Raw genomic sequence first — 21,031 nt, forward strand, 5'->3', positions numbered from 1 at the left:
ATTTGCAGTCAGGTCAGCATGATGTAATCCAAACAATGATTGGGAGGAAATGAGGAGACTCAGAGAGGAGGGAGTAATTTGGCTTGGTTTTGCCACTTTTCTAGTTATATGCTGCTGTACATATAATTTATATGGATCTCTGCTCCCTCTCTATAAAAATAAAAAATGTGCTGTTATTATGTTTAAATGAGATAATACATGTGAAAGTAAACATTTTAAAATACTAACCGAAGTTTGATGTTTGAGTATTACTTTTCTTAAACCAACAGATTGTCTTGGATTTTTCTCCCTTCTCTTCTCTTATCTCTGAACAAATAATTCCTGTATTTATCTGAAAACTTAAGCTTTCTACTAACTCATGCTCCAGGAGTCTTAGAGAGCAGGACACTGGTCTTTTGAAAAACTCTGACAAACATTTCTTCCTGTAGCTGGAGAAACTGAGAACGAACATGTAACCACAACTTCTGCAATGCTCTGGTTTTCTTAAACTTTTTAAGTTATGCACAATATCCAAATATATGAGTGAAAAATTAGTAAAGCCATAAAAATAAAAATTTATAAGAACTCTCATAATATTCATATTTGAATGCCAGCACCCATAATAATGCAGCCACAGCAAATAAGCATATAAAAATAGTGATTGGCAGAGTAACAAGGCAAAAGAAGTGGTCCCTTAGGTGGAAATAACAGCAACCTTGCAAAGTTAGGTTCATGCAGATCAGCAAGTCAAAACCAAAGCTTTATCATTTAAGAGCTGGAAAACAAATACTTAAAACAAAATGCAACATTCTTTATACTAACTGTACAAAAAATAAAAAATATTCATTCATGAATAAAGTGTATAAAACTTGCTATTATATTTTATAATGATATACCAAAATAAAAAGGCTATTAGGAAAGCAGTATCTAACACACACGCTAATAAAAATACTTACACGTATAAAGTTTTATGTATCAAAGATATATGTAAAATTTTAAGAAATACAGGTAACATATTTTGCTTGATAATATATTAATTTTAAATATGAAGCTTTAAATATTTTTATAAAACAAACTTTAATGTTTAAATATGCAAATATTCTGGATTTACTACTTTGCAAATACATTTTTGTGAACAGTGCTATTCTACACTAAAATGTTTGTGACATTTCAATTACAAAGAAGCTTCACTACAGCTACAAATATAAAAATAAACAAGTATATGCAATTTTTAAAAAAAGATGGTACCCTACTTTCTCTTCTGCCTGTAAATTATTCAAATATTGAGGCACACCATTATGAAACTACATACATATTTAAACACTTAAAAGTAAATTAGTAATCAGATTTTTTATGCATCCCTATATTTTTTCCTTAATTATCAACTGTTGGGGAAAAAAATTTAAAACTAATTCATCTACAGAAAAAATTCTAGTGAATCAGCAGGTTTGTTCAGTGGTAATTCTATCACTAGAGATGGCGAGTAATTATCATAAAGTTTAAGATATGGTTAATATACTTTTCTATTATTAACAATTTTATCCTAGTTATCAACCTTTTTTCTTCTATTTTTGTGAAAAACTATTTTTCATTTTCATATAGCTTTGAGCTGCTAGAGTAGTTCAAATAAGGAGGATGTATAAGGGCATAAGGGAACAACCCTGAGTAAAGAGTTGGTACTGACAATGCAATAAGGTAAAGAGGATACAGATATATAGCTGATTTTACCACAGAGCTGGGAAGCTGTTTGGAGATATACTGTGTAAAGTTTTAAGAAACTCAAAACTTAACAATTCAATGTCTAAAAGCAACTTTGAAAGTCAACTACACACAATGTTTTGGATTATCTGTGCAAAGGGTGTAAAAGTGTAGCTTACAATGTACATGAATTTTATTACTTAACCTTCTTAATGGTATAAAATTTTATTTTCTGTTGTATTAACACTGTGATTGCTTTTTGTTTTAGGCAAGTATACCAAGAGGTGAAAAACCCAGAAACGGGATTTCTCAAGTGTCAAATTAACTTAATTTGCAAGTTTAGAGGCACAAAACCTATCACCATTGTAGGGATAAAAGAGCTTAAACTGTATCTTTACTTTCATTTTTAAAGTTTTTGTGAATCTCTATTTTCTTTACCATTTCATACGAGTAACATAATGGCACTCTTTATCATAAGACCTAGAATACTAAGTTTAAAATTTAATTTGGTAAAAACAACAACACATTTTTGTATATAACCAGCCAAATCAATGCAGTATACAAATTTCTGGGTAACAATTTTCCATTGTGCCTTACATCTTAGAAAAAAACAGAAATATTATTTCTGAAAAATGTTTATGTCTTAGTACTAAACCATGGATGTGACAACTCTTTAGGTGGACTTGGGCCCTTGAACAGGTTCAACATGGGTTTGAATCCCAACTTGCCACCTATAAGTTTAACATCAGAGATAAATTATTTAAGCATTCAAAGCTTCAACTTTTTAATTTGTAAAATGTGTTAATATTTGTACCCAATTCATAGAACTGGTTTGAGGGGTAAATAGGATTTTTTCATGTACAGTACAGTATAATGAGGATTTCTGTAATGTAAGTAATAACATATGCAATTGGTAAATAAAGGAAAATTTATCAATATTTTCACAAAAGTCATTTGGGTTCAATGTATTTTTCCTGGCCTGTTATTTTTGAACCACCAAGTAATAGCAGCTTAACATAAAGTACATAAAGTTAGCTAACCACAATAGAACCAAGGAGAAACTGAAAAAGAATTGAATGCTTTCTATTCTGTACTACTCAATAAACAAGCTATAAATGGAGCGAATAACCTCAGGCTTGTATCTTCTTCCTCACAGCTTTGAGGAAATGAAGAAACACATCACAGTGACCACTGACAATAATACGATACAAAAGAACTGAATGAGTCAAACTACAGCACTGATGTGATGTGGGCTGTGGGATACATGGCATAAATGCTGAGTATTTCTAAGACTGTAGAAATAACTGTGATAGTGTGTTTAAAATTGGCTTGACTACTATCCTAGTTATAAGCAATACTTTTTGGAAAGTGTTTCAATCTTTTTTAATCACCTTGCACAGTAAAGCACACAATGCCCATTTACTCCCACATCACTTCTTGGCTCGGTTTGGCCTCTCTTTCTTAGAAGTTCTTTCTGAATGATTCTTTTTGATCTTTATGTTGCATATGTCTCCTAATTCAACAGTCTCAACCCTTCCATTCCATTAAGTCACCTTTAACTATTTTTATTCTATTATTTGTTCAATTCTATTTGTTCTATTATTTGTTGGAGTTCTTTATTCATTAAAAATTGAAATGATCTTAATTGCGCTAGTATTTTTATAGGATCACTGTTTTTATTAATGCTCCAGTAAGAAAGCTGGTTGGGTTTTAAGTGATCTGTCCCAGGACTAATGTCCCCCTAAGTCCTGTCATTTTAATGTGCAATATTGCAGAATGTGAGGTTTTAAGACATATATATGTATATTAACATATTAAATAGCTAGCCTTTGCTTATTTTCAAATTTGGAGAGACCAGCGTTTTATATAGGTATAAGTATTGATATAATTGGGTATGTTACAGGGACAACTTTTAAATTTTAATATAACTATGATTATCTTATAACAAGTAATAGTTTACTACATTCTACTAAATAGTTTAGTATAGCTACTCAGCACAAAATTAACATCTATAACATGAGAGGTACTTACTGGCTGAAGCCTGAGGTTGCATGCGAGGTATTCCTCCATTTGGCACTTGAAAATTTGAGTCACTTCTGCTGCTTTTCACTGAGTCAACTTGTGTATTAGATGTTCGGGACAGGTTTGGAAGACTGCGTCTTAGTTTTTCTATGACAACATAATTTTAATTAAAAATAAAAACCATTTTCTCACATGGAAAAAGAAAATATTAATCAGCATTCAAAAATCAAATTTAAGTATTTTATATATTTTAGAAGAGTTAACAGGAAGTACACATCTTTTATCAATACACAACTCAACCCAGATTATATAAATGAGTAAAATAAGAAGAACTTTAAAAAGAACTATAGCCCTGGCCAGTTGCTCAATAGTTAGAGCGTCGGCCCAGGACCTAAGGGTTGGGGCTTGATTCCTGGTCAAGGGCATGTACCTTGGTTGCAGGTTCCCCAGCCCCGGTAGGAGCACATGCGGGAGGCAACCAGTCGATGTGTCCCTCTCACATCGATGCTTCTCTCCTCCCTGCACCCTTCCACTCTTTCTCTAGAAATCAATGAAAAAAATACCCTTGGGTAAGGATTTAAAAAATAATAAAGATAAAATAAAAATAACTATAAATTATTCATTTAAATAAAAATCTATATACAGATCACTTTATGAGTAGAACAAAGCAAACATAATCAAGTAAAATTAAACTCACTTTCTCCTTTACTTTTGTATTGAATTCACTACTAATAAAACGGTAAACTAACTAAATTCATGATCTACTTATCTGAAACACAAAACCCTGGTAAAAATTGTCACTTTCATACTGAAATATGAAGGACAATTTTTTCCCCCAGAAACATTTGATTACCTTCATTTTTCACATTGCTTGTCTGTAAATCCGCGGGATGACCTTGAAGTGAAAGGCGAGGTTGCTGTAAGCGGCTAATCATAGGCTGTGGGGACGCTCTACTATATTCTATTCCCCGAGCAGGAGATCGTGAACGCGGTGAATTTCTGGGTGACTGCTTAGGTGATGGTCGGGGTGAATTGCGTGGTGATGGTGAAAACCTGTTAACAGCAGGGTATACTGCATGATGCATACTGTCATCTTCATCATCTAAACTCTGTGCATCAAGTTCCTGATCACTAAAAGTACCCCGTCTTGTAGAATTGCAAGATGAACCAGAACTGCGCCGAGATGTGGTGGCTGCATATTCTTGCCGGAGACCTGACAATAATGAATGTGTAATTTTATTTAATTATATTTTTAAACATTCAAATATTTTTAAGGTTTAAAAGCAAAAGATTATCATTGAGAACTTCAAACAGGGTATACAGTGTAAAGGAAAACTCTCCACTTGAATCATCTTAGACAGCCTCCCATATAAGGATGCATAAACCACACCTCAAAGATTATTTTTAAACTGAAGGAAGTTTTATAAACCTTTGCTCAATTTCAACATTTCTTCTTGAATCTTGAATCTGAAATCTATCAAGTAGAACCAGAAACTGAAAAATATTTCTACTCCTAGAAACAGTAATCCAAATTCGAGATTAACATTATAGGAATACTGTGGGAAAACAATTACTGTCTAGCCAGCAAAGAATACAGTGAGGCCCTGGCCGGTGTGGCTCAGTTGGCTGGGCTTTGTCCAGTGCACTGAAAGGTTGTCAGTTCGATCTCCAGTGGGGGGTTCGGGAGGGGGATGTGGGAGGCAGCCAATGGATGTTTCTCTCTTTCTCTCTCCCTTCCTCTCTAAATATCAATAAAAAATCTTAAACAAAACAAAACAAAAAAGAATACACAGTATTCTAAACAAACTTCCTGAATACCAAATCATTGGATTGGTTAATCTTATTCAAGAAGATGATGAAGGAGCCCTAGCTAGTTTAGCTCAGTGGATAGAGCGTCAGCCTGCAGACTGAAGGGTCCTGGGTTTGATTCCAATCAAGGTCAGATGCCCAGGTTGTGGGCTCCATCCCCAGTATGGGGCATGCAAGAGGCAGCCAATCAATGATTCTCTCTCATCATCGATGTTTCCCTCTCCTTTCTTCTCTGAAATCAATAAAAATAAAAAATAAAGAAGAGGATGAAGGAAACTTCTATCCCACCCTGAGGAATTCAGTATTTGGGCATAAATGAAATTTCAACTGCTTCATAACCCAAAATACTCCCTATGTATCTTGATACTTCCAGAAACACCCAAACAAACTTACAAGCCCTTCAATAGTATAAAAACTTCTAGAATAAAAACAATTGTTGCTACATATTATAAAATGAGAACAATTACAATTTTTAAAAAAAGAATTTAGATATTTTGAGCAAGTCCTGCTAACTATTAGCAGTCTGGTCTAAAAGATGTTAAAGTAGCATTCAAACTTTTAAGTTATATATTCATACAGTATTCCCTCCTTATTCACAGTTTCACTGTTGAGGTTTCAGTTACCTGCAGTCAACCATTTCTAAAATATTAAATGGAAAATTTTACAAATAAACAATTCAAAAGTTTTAAATTGCATGCAGTTGGGAGTAACATGATAAAATCTCATACTGTGCCGCTCCAGTGCTGCCTGGGGTGTGAATCATTATCTCTCTGCCCAGTGTATATGCTGTATATACAGTACAATAATATACTTTGAGAGACCACATGCACATGATTTTTATGATAGTATATTGATATAATTGTTCTTTTCTATTAGTAGTTATTGTTAAACTCTTACTGTGCCTACTTTATAAATTAAACTTTATCATAGGTATGTATGCATAGGAAAAAAAATAGCATATATACAGTATCAGGCATCCACTGGGGGGTCTTGGAAAGTATCCCCAACTAAAAGGGGGGGTACTACTACACAAAGAAAGTGCTATCAATATGGTCCTCTCAAATGGTGAGTGAGAAGCACACCGGGGTATCTATAAAACTACAGACTCCCAGGGCCCACCTAGACTTTCAGTCAGGTTTGGGGACCACTACAGTAAACAACAAGTTACTTAGTGTCTTATAATAGCAAACATGGCACTAAAGTTACCTAACATAAGACAACAAATCAGTGAAAAGAACTCTGTTTTAAAAAAGAAAAATCCAGGACCCTTTCCCCCCTCTTTACGTGGGAGTCTATTCTGTGGGACTCTTCCCTCTCCCCATGTGGGAGTCTGTACTTGTTATTCAATAAATCTCCACCTTTACTATAAAAAAAAAAGAAAAGAAAAATCCAGATTTCACTGCAGGCTCTCCACTAACAAGGGGAACTAAGGGGGCCCCAGTCACTATGGGATTGTATGTCTCTCATACTAAAAATGAGGGGGCTTAACTAGGCAACAGTCCAAATCTGTAATTCTACATTTCTACTGCCAAAAACCTGGAGAAACAATGTTGTGAAAAAGAAAATCATTCTCTTAAAAAAAAAAACAACAAAAAACGACACTAGTGTTTTCAAGGAAGAATCATACACATTTTTTAGTATCTTTTTTTTTTTAATTCACCAGGAAAATAAATATTTGTGCATGTAGACAGTTTAGAAAGGATTATTAAAGTAAGGCTAAAATTTTTATTATTTGTTACCAAAGCACAATATGAAAACTACAGCAAATAGTTGGCTGTGTTTCTAACAAAATAGTGGTGTCAAAAAAGTCAAGGTTCAAAGAATTGGTGAGTTTACTCTAAGTTACAGTTGGGCAGCATTCTTTATTCTCTTTTTCACATCCATTATAATAACTAGCCCCTCACTAGCTGACAATACCATAGTCTCAGTTGAGGTGCTATACAAAATTACAGAAGAGAGTACCACACTAATAGTTTCTAGGGCTGAAGATAAATAAAACAAGCATCAAGTCTTTCTATCTTTCAAAGGAAAGTTGTGTGAAAATGGGAAATGAATCAGCAGAATAAGAACATTTCCTAATAAAGGTTATAACTTGATAATACTACATATTTATATAAAAGAAAGGGTCTAAGAAAAGTTCTTGAATTAAATTATAGCAATGCTCCATTACCCTCAGCCCACTGTCACTGTGCAATTTGTGTTCAAAGGATCTTTTTATTATAAAGGCTAAAGGGATCACTTTAGAGATTGCTTATTTCACAATTAAGTCCACGGCATCTGTAATAAAATGTATAGGGAAGAATAATATTATAACCAACATCTTACATTCAGATGAGAGCCAAGGCATAAACCCTTAAAGCAGTATGAAAAATTGTGTGCTTATATACATTTTGGGAATGACAGGGGACATAATTTTTATTGGATTTTCAAAGGTGTCTGTGACCTAAAAAGTTGTAAGGACCACTTTGCAAAGCAATATCACGTGCATCATTTAATTTAAAGTCACAATTCCAATGTTCTCATAAAGGTCTTATTTATGTTCTACTAGAGGCCCAGTGCACAAATTTGGGGTGCAGGGGTGTCGATCAGGATGGGCAGGCCAGGGGGAGGGGCCATGGGAGGTTGGCCATCTGGCCCTGCCGCCGATCAGGCAGGTTGGCCGGCTGCAGTGCGCATCATAGCGACTGGTGGTTCAGGTCGCTTGGCTTTTATATATATAGATAGATACCATACATTCTAAGGGAGGTGATATTTATCACAAGGGAATAAAAATTGCTCCTAGGTATGTGAAAAAAATCTTAGTGACCATAATAGATTGTGTCCCTCAAAGTATATAGAGACATAAAGCATATCTGTGGTCTTAAAATTTCAGGTGGGGCAGGGGAAATAAAATATCTAAAAAGGTACCTTATTGTAGCAACAATGAAAAAAAGGTTGAGAAACACTGGTCTACATTAAAAAACCCCCAAAGTAATAGCGTAATAACTACACTAGTGAGTTTTAGTGCAGAGTAACATGCAGGATATGATTACCAGTCATGAAAGCAGAGTGAAACCTGCCTGCCTTTGTCCTCACATAGGAAACTGCTTTACATAAAATGGACTCTGAAAACAAGCTAACAAACAAGTCCATATGTTGAATAAGCCTAAAAAATGTCAACATCTCAAAAATTTCAACATCTCTAACTACACTACTATTTTACACTTTAAGACATATTTAATATTCACAACAAAATTATATCGTATGAAAGACCTCAACTTTAACAATTAAAATACTTACTTTCTTCCTGCATCCGAGCTAGAATCTGCACATCGGTTACATCATTTAGCTTATAATTAGATCCAATGGAATCTTCATCTAATTCTGAAGCACTTAACTCACTGTCTATAGAGGATTGAGGACTGAGTGGAGGATTTCTGTCTGATGAACTTTTCAAATTACCTTAAAAGAAAATCAAACTTTGGTGAAACAAAAATTGAATAAACTTGATATTATATCTTCTGATTTAGTTTATTATTATTTTGCCTTTTGCTTATAAAATTCCCAAATATTGAAATAAAAAATTGACCTTATTAAGAATAGGGAGGGCCATAGAGATTCCTAAATACATTATGGCATAAACATAAAACACATTTTGTTTAACTATAACTTATCTATTCCTCTTATAAAACAGATACGCTTTCAAAACAGTTCCTGACAAGTAGTTTTCAATAATGCCTATTAGAGGATTTTTCTACAAGGTAGACAATGATACTGCTTTATAAATAGATGTACTTACAATGTGGTGTTTTCTCCTCCCAAATTCATAGTCATTAGCAAACACTATCATCTTTTCCCTAAATAAAAGTATCTATTTTTCCTAAACCAGAATACTATAATTTGAGGAAAATCAGGATTCCTTAGAAAGTTAGCAACAAACCAAAAAAAGAACTCTAGCTCATTTCTCCTACATTATGCCATGTTTATAAAATTATTTTGCCAAACTAATGAAATGCTTATCCAAGGACTTCTCTGAAATTTAGTAGGGAAGCACAAAAATGGGATGAAGAAAATGACTAGATAAAAAAAGTATTCTGTTTTTCTTAACCAAAAGAGGGAAAGACGACAGGGCAGAGGAATAAAGGACATACATATCCAAGAGTCTAACTCCCTTCTAAGGAAATGCTTTCATCAGATCACCTTCTAGTGCATAATAACAAAATGACAGCAGTGTCACTACTATTTCTAATATGAATTTATTTAAAGAGCTTGTTTTCCAGAATTCTTCACTGTAAGTCAGCTCCAACGTAAAGGCATACAAGAAGAGCAAGAATATGAAATATTTATATTATCAAGAAGGGCATAATGAACAGGATATGGAAAGTCAGGCTCAAATAGTGCTGGAATAAAAATCTTTTATATTAAACAAATATAGAAGATTAAACTTTTTACTATGACAGTAATGGGTGAAATATGTAGCAAGTAACAACCTATGTGCAAAGCAAACAGCAGGATCAATAAAGACATCAGACTAGAGAGCACTCAGGTAAAAAATGTGAGATGGTTAATAATATTTTAACTTTTAAGGAAATTATAATAATTATCCATACAAAAGCGGCAATAAGAGTAACTGAATTAGTGAATTCTAATGAACAGTAAGCTACAAAGTTAAGCTACAGAGTAACATTGCAGTTTCAGAACCAAAGTGGAACATTCTTTTCCCAGTTTACAGCAATCTATCCCTCCCAAGTCATTTAGGGCTCCAAACACTCTTTTAGCACATTCACATATAACCTTATACTATTATTTAAGTGTAATATCAATATTAAAATCCTATTAAAAAGTTTTTAATTCTATAGCTTTTATAATCCAAGCAAGCTATGAAATAAGCATCTCTTGGTTAAAATAATCAATCTTGGGACCTTATTTAATGAAGCCAGACTTAAAAACTTTTAAGTACATGCTAAAGAAAACTTCATGGATGTAAAATGGCTCATCTGAATCCCTCTGTATAGTATCTGGTGCCAAGTAGACCCTCAATGATATATTCTCTAATCAGTTAAAAGTTTCATAAATAAAATAACCTGAACTACTGATGAATAAGGTATTTTCTCAGTTAGGGCAGTAAGTTAAAACCCATTCTTTAAGCATTCCATTTCATTTTCTCCTTACCTGAATTTCCAGGAAGTATTAGCTGCTTGACTATAGGAGGTCGCACTGGGGTTGAGGATGGAGAATTGAAACCACTGCTGTATGGGCTACTTGCATTTGGACTATAAGGGCTTGTATAACTCATGGAGTTGAAAGGATTATTATATAAATTCTGCCTCTTGAGAGCTGTATTAATGAAAAGGGGGAAATCAAATTTAATAACTGAGAAAAAGTTAACATTTTATTACAAAATTTTTCCTAGTATGAAATAAGTCATTTACCTATCTCAATTTCAATACAGAAACATTCTTATAGGAGAAAATATATCCTATTAGTAATCCCAACAAAATATTTTCATTATCTTAAATTGTGTTATGCGAGGAAAAGAGTAGCTACACCAAACAAAAAGTAATAGCATAGAAAAAATATCCCCTCAACAAATTATTAGCCACTAAATGAATGTTCTTCTATTTAATTGGAAAGTTTATTCCAACTGTATCAACCTCAAATGGACTTGAAAAATAAAATGAATGTAAAGGCAATTTGTATTTTCTCATTTTTCCACAACAAACTTTTTGTGTTAAAAAAAACTATGAAATAATGAGTTTTTAAAAAGCCTTTTCAAAGTTTGGATTTTTGAGAAGAAAAAAAAAGCAATAATAAGTAGGTTAAGGTCAAACATGGGAGAATGCTCTTTAAAAAAAGTCCTCCTCCCTCCCATTTTCTGGCTCAAGAAGAATATTTCTGCCCCCCCCATATATACATATACATATATATATATATATATATATATATATATACATATATACATATATATATATATATATACATATATATATATATATATATATATATATATATATATATTGTGCCACGCATATAAAATAGAAACAGTTCAAAAATAGGGCTAAGAAATCAAGTGCAATTATGTACAAGAAATATTAATACTTGAAATAGTACTTCTTTCTTCTACCCTATTCTAAAATTCACAGTTTATTCAATATTTCTGACCATCAGCAAAGCACTGTGTAGAAATACAGTGGGGCCTTGACTTACTAGTGTCCCGACTAACTAGTTTTTTGAGATACCAGCTGTCTATCGGCAGATTTTTTGCATTGAGTTGACAGAGTAATTTGAGTTAACGAGCTCCTTAATGAGCTCGTTAGCTCAGTCTTGGAACGAATTAAACTCCTAAGTCAAGGCCCCACTGTAGACACAAATGTGACATGGTGCTTTTTTCTCAAAAGGCCAAGTAGTTTAGCCAGAAAAAACAACTATTTCAAGACAAAATGAAATGTGTATTATCACAAATGTGCAAAGGTTTGTGGAATTTATGAGATAAGAGTAAGGTACCACAATTGTGAGAAACTACGTAAGGCTTTTTCGAAGGAGAGGCACTGCTACAGTCTTGAGAGGATGAATAATAATATGCTACTGAAAGTGAGGAAAGTGTGTGCTTTTGTCTGTGTTTATAACATGAACAGAAGCAGTGTCTTGAAAATGTACAGTATGTTCAGGGATTAAGAGTGAATAACCTAGAAAGGTAGAGCACATGGTGAGGTACAATAGGGAAAACCAGCTGGGGCCAGGTCATGGGAGGCCTGGAACACTATGCTCAGGAGTCAGAACCTCAATCAGCAATGATAGTGCCATCAGTGATTTTGGAGCAAGAGTTATATGATCCAATCAGTTTAGGGGGGAAAAACTGAGGGGGATTTTGGAGTTGAATAGATTAGCCTGAATTAAGGCAGTATAGGTTTCCCAAAACAAAAGGAATAGACATTAAACATTGGGAAAAGGGGGGAAAAAATATGATGACTCTGAAGTTACTGGATAGTGTAGAAAGCCGAACAGAGTAGTTTTATATATAATTCACTATGAGACAACACACCTCATTTTACAATATTTAGCATGTAGTGTGTACTAGTAGCATGGTCTCCAAAATACTGACCTGAACAGAAATGGGGCTGCTAACTTCTTCCTATCTCTTTATTCCTCCATCTCCTTTGAAACTCATTCTCTTTAACTGGTAATTTATTTAATCACTAGCATTTCAAATCCTCAGCCCTTTTATCTTCTCACTCTATACCATGTTCTCTTTCCTGGGAAATCTCATTCATACCCATGACATTAGTTATTGTCTATATTTCTCAAACTCCTCATTATTTATATGGCCAGTCCTAAGCTTTTCTAAGCTACAGTTCCATATACACTGCCCATTCAGTCTCCCCTGCGGGTATGGAAAATTTGCCCCAGAGCCAACATCCTAACTCACAATTCTTCCACTAAAAATAGAATTCTCTTTCTGGGGCCCCTATGTCAAAATGCTAACAACATTTCTCCTATCACACAAATAGAAACCTAGAAATCAATGTTGATACTTTCTTTTCCCTCATTTCCTCATATTAGGTTCATTCCTTTTTACTTCCACATCTGCATCACTGCCCTTTCACCCCCCTCCCCCACCTTACCCAGCTGTCCTCATCAATTGCCCTCAAGAGCATCCTACATGCCCTTTTGGCCTTCTCGGCTACTCTCCACACTATAGCTAAGCAAAACTATCAAAATGTAAACCTTGTCTTCCCACCCACACACATACACACTTAAATAAAACCCTTTGATATCTTCCCATTACTTTTAGAATCAAATCCAAATCTTTAATGTGGTCTGTAAGGCCTTGCAGAATCTGGCTCCGTCATATACTCTCGCCTTATCTCATCGCTTCCTTCCTACGGCCACCCTGGCTCCTTCTAGTTCATGTTTGCCAAGCTTCCTCCCACACACCCACATAGGCCTTCTCTACCTGAAACACCCTACATCCTCTTTCCCCTTAGCCCACTTAAATTTTTCTGAATCTTTAAGATTCAGGTTACATATCACTTCCTGTGGTAAAATTCCTGTTCCTTTATTACAGATCGCCCTTTAAAGTAATTAGTTGTATTTACATTTCCCCTACTAGATGATAAACTCCATGGATGTAGACACAATGTTAGTTTTTCCTCCGCCCTTTCCCCAAATCCTAATAATGGGGTTCTCAATAAATATTAATTGACTATATGCATGAATGAATAACATTAATTTAAATACAGATGATACTGAATACCATGTGAATGGATGAAATAACCCAAAAAGAGAGAAGTGGGGCAAAAAAGAGACCGGGGGTACCCTAAACTTAAAAGATGGCTTCATTGCCCTGGCCAGTGCTGCGAAGTGGTTAGAGTGTTCCTTGCGCTCAAGGGTCACAGTTTTGATTCCCAGTAAAGGCACACACTGAGGTTGTCGGTTCAATCCTGGTTGGGATGCGTGGTAAGACAACCAATCAATGTTTCTCTCTAGATCAATGTTTCTCTTTCTCTCTCCCTCTCCCTTCCTCTCTCTGGAATCAATGAAAAACATATCCTTAGGTGAGGTTAAAAAAAAAAAAGAAAGAAAGAAAAAGATGGCCAGATAGGAGGAGGAAGAATATAAAGTTTTAATGGCACAGTATTTTAGCATGGGATGATGAAAAAGTTCGGAGATGGGCAGTAGTGATGTTGCATAGCATTGTGAATGTACTTACATTAAATATACTTAAACTATATATTTAAAAATGGTTAAAATGGGAAATTTTATGTTACGTAAATTTTACCACACACACACAAAAGAGGGCGAAGGAAGAACATTCAAAGGAGACTGAAAATAAAACAGCAGAAAGGGTTGGAGAAGGTAAAAAGGATAATGCACTGCTATAAAAACCAGAGAACATCGTCTTAGGAACAGGTGGTAGTGCCCTGCAGAGAAGCTGAGTCTGATTTGCGAAGAAGTTCTCTTTGGCTTACCAAAAAACACATTTTAAAAAAACAAGCTCTCTTCCAACTTGGAAAAATGGGGTTTATGATTACAAGGTTCTGACTTGAAATAGCCAAGTTATTTTTCCTTCAAGTATACATTATACTTATAGCTCTAGCTGTTGCTCCGTGCATATATGGCTATAGAATATAGACACTGTTAAACAGATCTAGTACATGATTACATCTAGTACAAGAGCAACAGCTTCTCTTACACACTCCTACTATCTTTAATACCCTTTGTAATAAAGCAAAAAGCCACTCACTCAAACTGTTATTTTTGAGGAGTAACAACTTTGGTTTTTCTCCTCTAAGTCTAAATTGATAATTATCAATTGCTAATAGTTCCCATTCCTTAGGATGTTTTAAACCAGAGATTGGTGAACTATAACCTGTGAGTCAAATCCAGCCCACCACCTATTTTTGTAAATAAAGTTTATTGGGCCGAAACTGGTTTGGCTCAGTGGATAGAGCGTCGGCCTGCAGACTGAAGGGTCCCAGGTTCGATTCTGGTCAAGGGCATGTACCTGGGTTGCGGGCACATCCCCAGTGGGAGATGTGCAGGAGGCAGCCGATCGATGTTTCTCTCCCATAGATGTTTCTAACTCTCTATCTCTCTCCCTTCCTCTCTGTAAAAAATCAATAAAACATATTAAAAAAAAAAGTTTATTGTAATACTGCCATGCCTGTTCATTTATGTACTAACTATGGCTACTTCTGCAATAGAGCAAAGTTGAGAAATTACAACAGAGACCACATAGCCCACAAGCCTCAACTATTTATTATCCAGCTCTTTACAAAAGTTTGCCAACCCCTGTTTTATACGTTTATTTATCTATTTATTGTCTGCTTCCCCATTAGAATATAAGTTCCAGAAAGGGACTTTTTCTACTATTTTATTAATTGTTATATCCTTAGAGTTAAGAAAAATATCTAGCACATGGTAGATTATTAACATATAACTTCTGAATGATGAAATTTGTAAAAAATATATGTTTTTATTGATCTTTAGAAAGAGAGGAAGGGGGAGAGATAGAAACATCAAACATCATATTAATAGGCTGCCTCCAGCATACCCCCTACTGGGGATCAAGTCTGCAACCTGGGCATGTGCCCTGACCCAGAATTGAACCAGTGATCTCTGAGTGCATGGGATGATGCTCAATCCACTGAACCACACCAGCTGGGGTGGATGCTGAAAATTTTTAATTAAATTGTAAAATGTACTTACATTATTTCTAAGGTAAGACAGAATACTAGAAAATTGCTCCTAAAAGTATTTTACTAGTAAATATATGTCTAAATAATAGCACCTAACTGAAATTAATTAGAAAATTTCCAATTTTTTAAGAAATATATTTTTATTGATTTCAGAAAGGAAGGAAGAGGGAGAGAGAAATAGAAACATCAATGATGAGAGGGAATCACCGATTGACTGCCTCATGGACACCCCACACTGAGGATTGAGCCTGCAACATGGGCAAATGCCCTGACTGGGAATCAAACTGTGACCTCCTGGTTCATAGGTTGATGTTCAACCACTGAGCCACACCGGCCAGGCCAGCTGTTTTTAAATTGTGAAATACTAGCTTGTCCACATATTTCCAAAAATCTCTTATGAATGTAACTTAAATCAAGCTCCAGGATATAATTCTAAAAACACTTGAAAACATTTAAAAACTACTACGTAAAGGCTATTGCTTTTTACAAAGGGATTCTCCATACAGAGGAAAAGTAAAACTTTAGTGTAAATATAGGCTCAGAAACACTGTAATCATATCCAGATGTTATCCTAATATATAAAAACCCAGGGTCCGTAACGCCCAAAACGACTGAAGACTCAAACCGACCGGAAGTCAGTCCTGCAGTCAGTTCTAGGTTGCTGTGGTGACCCAGCACTGACTGCCACCGCTGTGGGTGCAGCGACCCAGCACTGACTGCTGAGGAGGCTGTGGATCAGGCCCGGAGAGAGGCCTGGACAGAGAGGCAGGGTCTGATCCGTAGCCTCCGTGGCAGCTGTTGATCAGCCCTTGCCTCTCTCTTTCTCTCCGGGTCGGGCCAGCAGCCGTGCCTCTCTTTCTCTCTGGGCCTCCACAGGGACTGCTGATCAGCCTCGGAGATAGGTCTGGAGACACTAACTGGCATAGAAACCGACCAATCAGAACCAAATCTGTGTGAACTGTGAGGAGCCAATGACTGCCTATGAGGCGGAGCTTTTGACGCTGACTGGCATAGAAACTGACCAATTAGAACCTAATCTGGGTGAACTGCGAAGGCAGAACCTAAGGTGGGGCTGAGGAGGAATTTTAAGGGCAACAGCTGTTTGGTGTAAAGTGTAAGAAAGCAGTTCAATTTTTCAATGACTGGTTTGGCAATATAGTGCATATGACGGCTATCAGTCCAGATATAGGGATTATGCATTTTTGTCTGCCAAGAGCATCTCCTCCTGAAGAAAAAGGCTACCCCCCAATTTAAGCAATCCTATTCTATAATAATCTATCTATACTGATAAAAGGGTAATATGCTAATTAGACCGAGTTGACCGGCCATCTTCCGGATGTCTGACTTCCTTCCAGACAAAGCCATGGTGGTGGGGGCTGAGGCAGAAGCAGTTAGGGGCAATCAGGCCAGCAGGGGAGGGTAGTTGGGGGCGAGATCAGGTAAGCAAGGGAGGGTAGTTAGGGCAGATCAGGCAGGCAGGCAGAGGCAGTTAGGGGCAATCAGGTAGACAGTTAGGGGCTATCAGGTAGGCAGGCAGAGAGGTTAGGGGCAATCAGGCAGGCAGGCACGTGAGCGGTTAGGAGCCAGTGGTCCCAGATTGTGAGGGATGTCCAACTGCCAGTTTAGGCCCAATCCCACAGGGGTCCCCAATTAGAGAGGGTGCAGGCTGGGCTGAGGGAACCCCAGCCCCATGCACAAATTTCGTGCACCGGGCCACTAGTTTTCATATAATAACCAAACTCCTTACAACCAACCTACTGCATTTTTACTGTATGCCCATTTAACTGTTTAGTCTCCTCTTTGTCTCCCCTGACCATTTTCAGTTTACAGTTTAAGAGAACTCATTATTTTGATAATAAAGCCAAAATAAGCAAATTTAAATAAATCACTGCCAAGTAAATTATAAACCAAAGAACTCAAAAACCTACTTTGGATTAGTACTCACACATCAATCCTTTCCTGTGAGAGTATTCCAGAGAACAGTAACATTCTTAAGAGACTGAGACAAATTCCAAGAAAGAGTCAGTAATATTTTTCCTATATTTCTACCCACACTGGCATGGTACACTAAATGCCACAGTCACAGTTATATTTTGCCAGCTTTGTTAATGCCATAAACAAAAGAGCATAAAAGCAATTTAAACTTTAAATGACAAGTTAAAAGAAAAACATAACAAGGAAAGGAAATGAATACATTTACTAAGCACTGTGAATCAGGAAAACATGCTAGGCTCTTTCATAAACATTATATTTAATCCTTAAAACAACTTTACAAGGTTCTCTATTCTTATGAGAAAACTGATTAAGTAATGCACAGTCACACAGTAACTAAGTGCTAGAGTGAGAACAAGGTCTTAACTTGTATCTTTCTATCCCATCAGAATTTCCACAAGGTGGTGAGATAATTAGACAAACATTTTAAAAGTAGTTATTTGTTTTCATTTGTATTAGAAAAAAACCCCCACATAACATAAAATCCAATATTTCTTGAATATTTTCTTTAGAATGAAGCTAAATAAAAATGAGATTGAAAAGAGTAAAATAAAAAAACAGAACAATGTTATGTGCATATAGCAAAAACTCATGATGACATGCACAATGAGATTTGAAAAACATTACCAGGCAAAGAATTGCCTTCTTAAAAACAAACTGCAACATATATTTGGTGTTTTTTGTCTTTGTTTGTTTGTTATTAAAGAAAGCAAAGAGATGAATTTACAAGTGAAATTATAGGCATACCTGACATGGTTTGATCAAGTTTGTGGATAAGAGATTTTTTAGCACATTCAACATCAGGACTTGGGTAATCCAAAACTTGCCTGCACCAAACTAATGGGCTAACCGATTTCTGCATTGGTGTAAGTTTTTTCTTTGGTGATGAATACAGCCTAGAAGAAAAATAAAACAAAAACAAAAGGGTAACATTCATTATTAAGCCAAGGTTAAAAGATAGGGATCCTTTTAGGTAGGTTTAAATGGAGGAGGGGAGTAAAAATAATGGAGTATGTTTAAAATCACCCACATTTTACTTTGTGCACAGGAAGAAATGACACTATAACCATCAATATAAACCCAAATCTCAACTACTAAATGAACCCAAAGGAGGCCAACTGTCTAATCCAAAAATGTCTTATTTTTCTTTTACTCTCTTTATAAAAACTATGAGGAAACACCTATCTTTAAAATAGTTTATTCTATTTTCATTAGTACACTAGAGTCCCAATGCCTTTCTACTTCCCAATTCCCTTCCGACCACAAACCACACAAGAACCTACCATAAGTAATTCATTCCATTTAGTTAAGCAGCACCCACTCTGTAGCCCTCTCTCTTTTCAAACAATAATGTGTCAGAGAAAAGCAACACTTAAGTCCTTAATAACTTAATATGAATTAATTTATAAAATTACGTCAATCGAAGGAAAGAAGGGATGGTATTTTATAAGCTCCTGGGTAAGGTTCGCAAAAAGAAAGAGAGCAGAACAGAGGGGTGGGGTACACTTAAATTTCCTACTTCGTAATTTTTTCTCAGATTAGTCCCTATTATGTCAAGATGTTATTTCAAATGTGAATCCGTATGAAAAACATGAAGTTACTTGAATTCTAACCAAAGTGGTTTTAAATTGAAACTTTAAATATATCCCTATAGTACCAGAATTGACAAAATACTTTCTAATGGCATTATGTACATTTTCCATCCCTTCGATCTTCTTCCCTATCTATAACTTAGGTCTGTCACTCATATCTGATCTAGATCACCAAGACTAACAGGGAAAATGATGATTTCTCTAGTCCACAATTCATATTTATTTGGACAAAAATAATGAGATAGAATCCCGATTTATGAAATAACTCAAAATTAAACCAATGGGATTCATTCTATTTCCAACTTAAATACTGCAAATATCTCATAACAAATACCTACCTCAGCATCCCAGCTTTCAATGCGATAATTATCATATACTGATATTCTATGTTAGCAAGTATTTAGCAAGCAAAGTCTATAGATGACACACATTCATAAACCCACTTCGTGATATTACCACCACTCTTTCAATATATAATTTTCCCCTGCACTACTGGTTTCACACAATTTATCCTCATGACTCATGTGTACTTAGTATATTCCTCTACTATCCTATATGATAAAAGCCTAATATGCTAAGTGTCTAGTTGTCCGTTCGACCAATCAAAGCATAATATGCTAATGATATGCTAAGGCTGCTCAACCACTCACTTTGACGTGCACTGACCACCACGGAGTAGACGCTCCAGCTGGTAGGTTAGCTTTCTGATGGGGTCCGGCTGATCGGTACTGAGCAAGACGGGCTGGACACACCCTGGAGCCCTCTCATGGTCCCTTCCTGGCTGGCCAACCTCTCGCATCTCTCCCCAGCCCCAATCGTACACTAGTAGGGTCCCTTGGCCTGGCCTGCACCCTCCTGCAATCCGGGATCCCTTGGGGGATGTCGGAGAGCCAGTTTCGGCCTGATCCCACAGGCCAGGCCAAGGGACCCCACTGGTGCATGAATTTGTGCACTGAGCCTCTAGTTAGCTGTAAAACTCATTTTAAAAAGTGCAAGCAACATGAGTGAGCCTCAGAAAACATACTCGGTGAAAGAAGCCAGACACAAAAGAACACATATTGTATGATCCATTTATAAGAAATATCTATAAAAGAACATGGAGCAGGAAGTAGATTAGTTGTTGCCTATGGCTGAAGATAGGAATGGGGATGAGGTTTCTTCTTAGGGTGATATAAATGTTCAAAAATTACATGGTAGTGATAATTGTGCTAAGTGTCATGACTGTAAATATACTAAAACATTGAATTACACAATGATTTTATAGTACATAAATTACACGGGTACCAGTGAATTTTATAGTATACAAATTATATCTTAATAAAGCTGTTTATAAAAAAGTTGTAAGGTGCTTGTAGCTTATTTAAAAATACAGAAACTACTGTAAACTAAATAAATGAAACACTGATCATTTAAAATCAAACTAAAACATCACCATCTTTATCCCTATACCTATGAATTATAGTTTTCCTGTTTTTGTCAATGGCACTGTAATTCTTTGTTAGAAAAGCTAAAAACTTAAGAGTAATTTTGAATTTCTCCATCTTTTTTATGTCCTACTCTCACCAAAAATCTGAAAATAAGTTCTGCTGATCTTACATGTATAATTTCCCCCCACTATTCCTACATTTACTCCCCTAACTAGCAATAGAGAATGCTCCTTGCTTCCATTTACAGTTAAAAGTTAATGTGGCAACTGTTCCATTCCTAGAGTGATGAAAAGAGGAGACTGATTCAATAATCCCCTGACATGCCAACTATCTT

At 35.7% G+C, this 21,031-nt stretch overlaps 1 protein-coding gene across 3 annotated transcripts in view; it reads right to left on the bottom strand.

The window, feature by feature from the left end:
• The window catches only part of SLAIN2 (SLAIN motif family member 2), a 71,262-nt gene that overhangs the window by 30,629 nt on the left and 19,602 nt on the right, over positions 1-21,031 (bottom strand). For all 3 annotated transcript variants that reach the window (XM_059671748.1, XM_059671749.1, XM_059671750.1), the window contains exons 2-6: positions 18,426-18,574; positions 10,660-10,824; positions 8,788-8,949; positions 4,553-4,912; positions 3,709-3,846 (exon numbers count right to left, since the gene is read on the bottom strand). In XM_059671748.1, coding sequence (XP_059527731.1) covers positions 3,709-3,846; positions 4,553-4,912; positions 8,788-8,949; positions 10,660-10,824; positions 18,426-18,574 — 974 coding nt within the window. The remainder of the gene's footprint in view (positions 1-3,708; positions 3,847-4,552; positions 4,913-8,787; positions 8,950-10,659; positions 10,825-18,425; positions 18,575-21,031) is intronic.

This window comes from Myotis daubentonii, chromosome 1 (genome assembly GCF_963259705.1).
Source record: "Myotis daubentonii chromosome 1, mMyoDau2.1, whole genome shotgun sequence".
NCBI lineage: Eukaryota > Metazoa > Chordata > Mammalia > Chiroptera > Vespertilionidae > Myotis > Myotis daubentonii.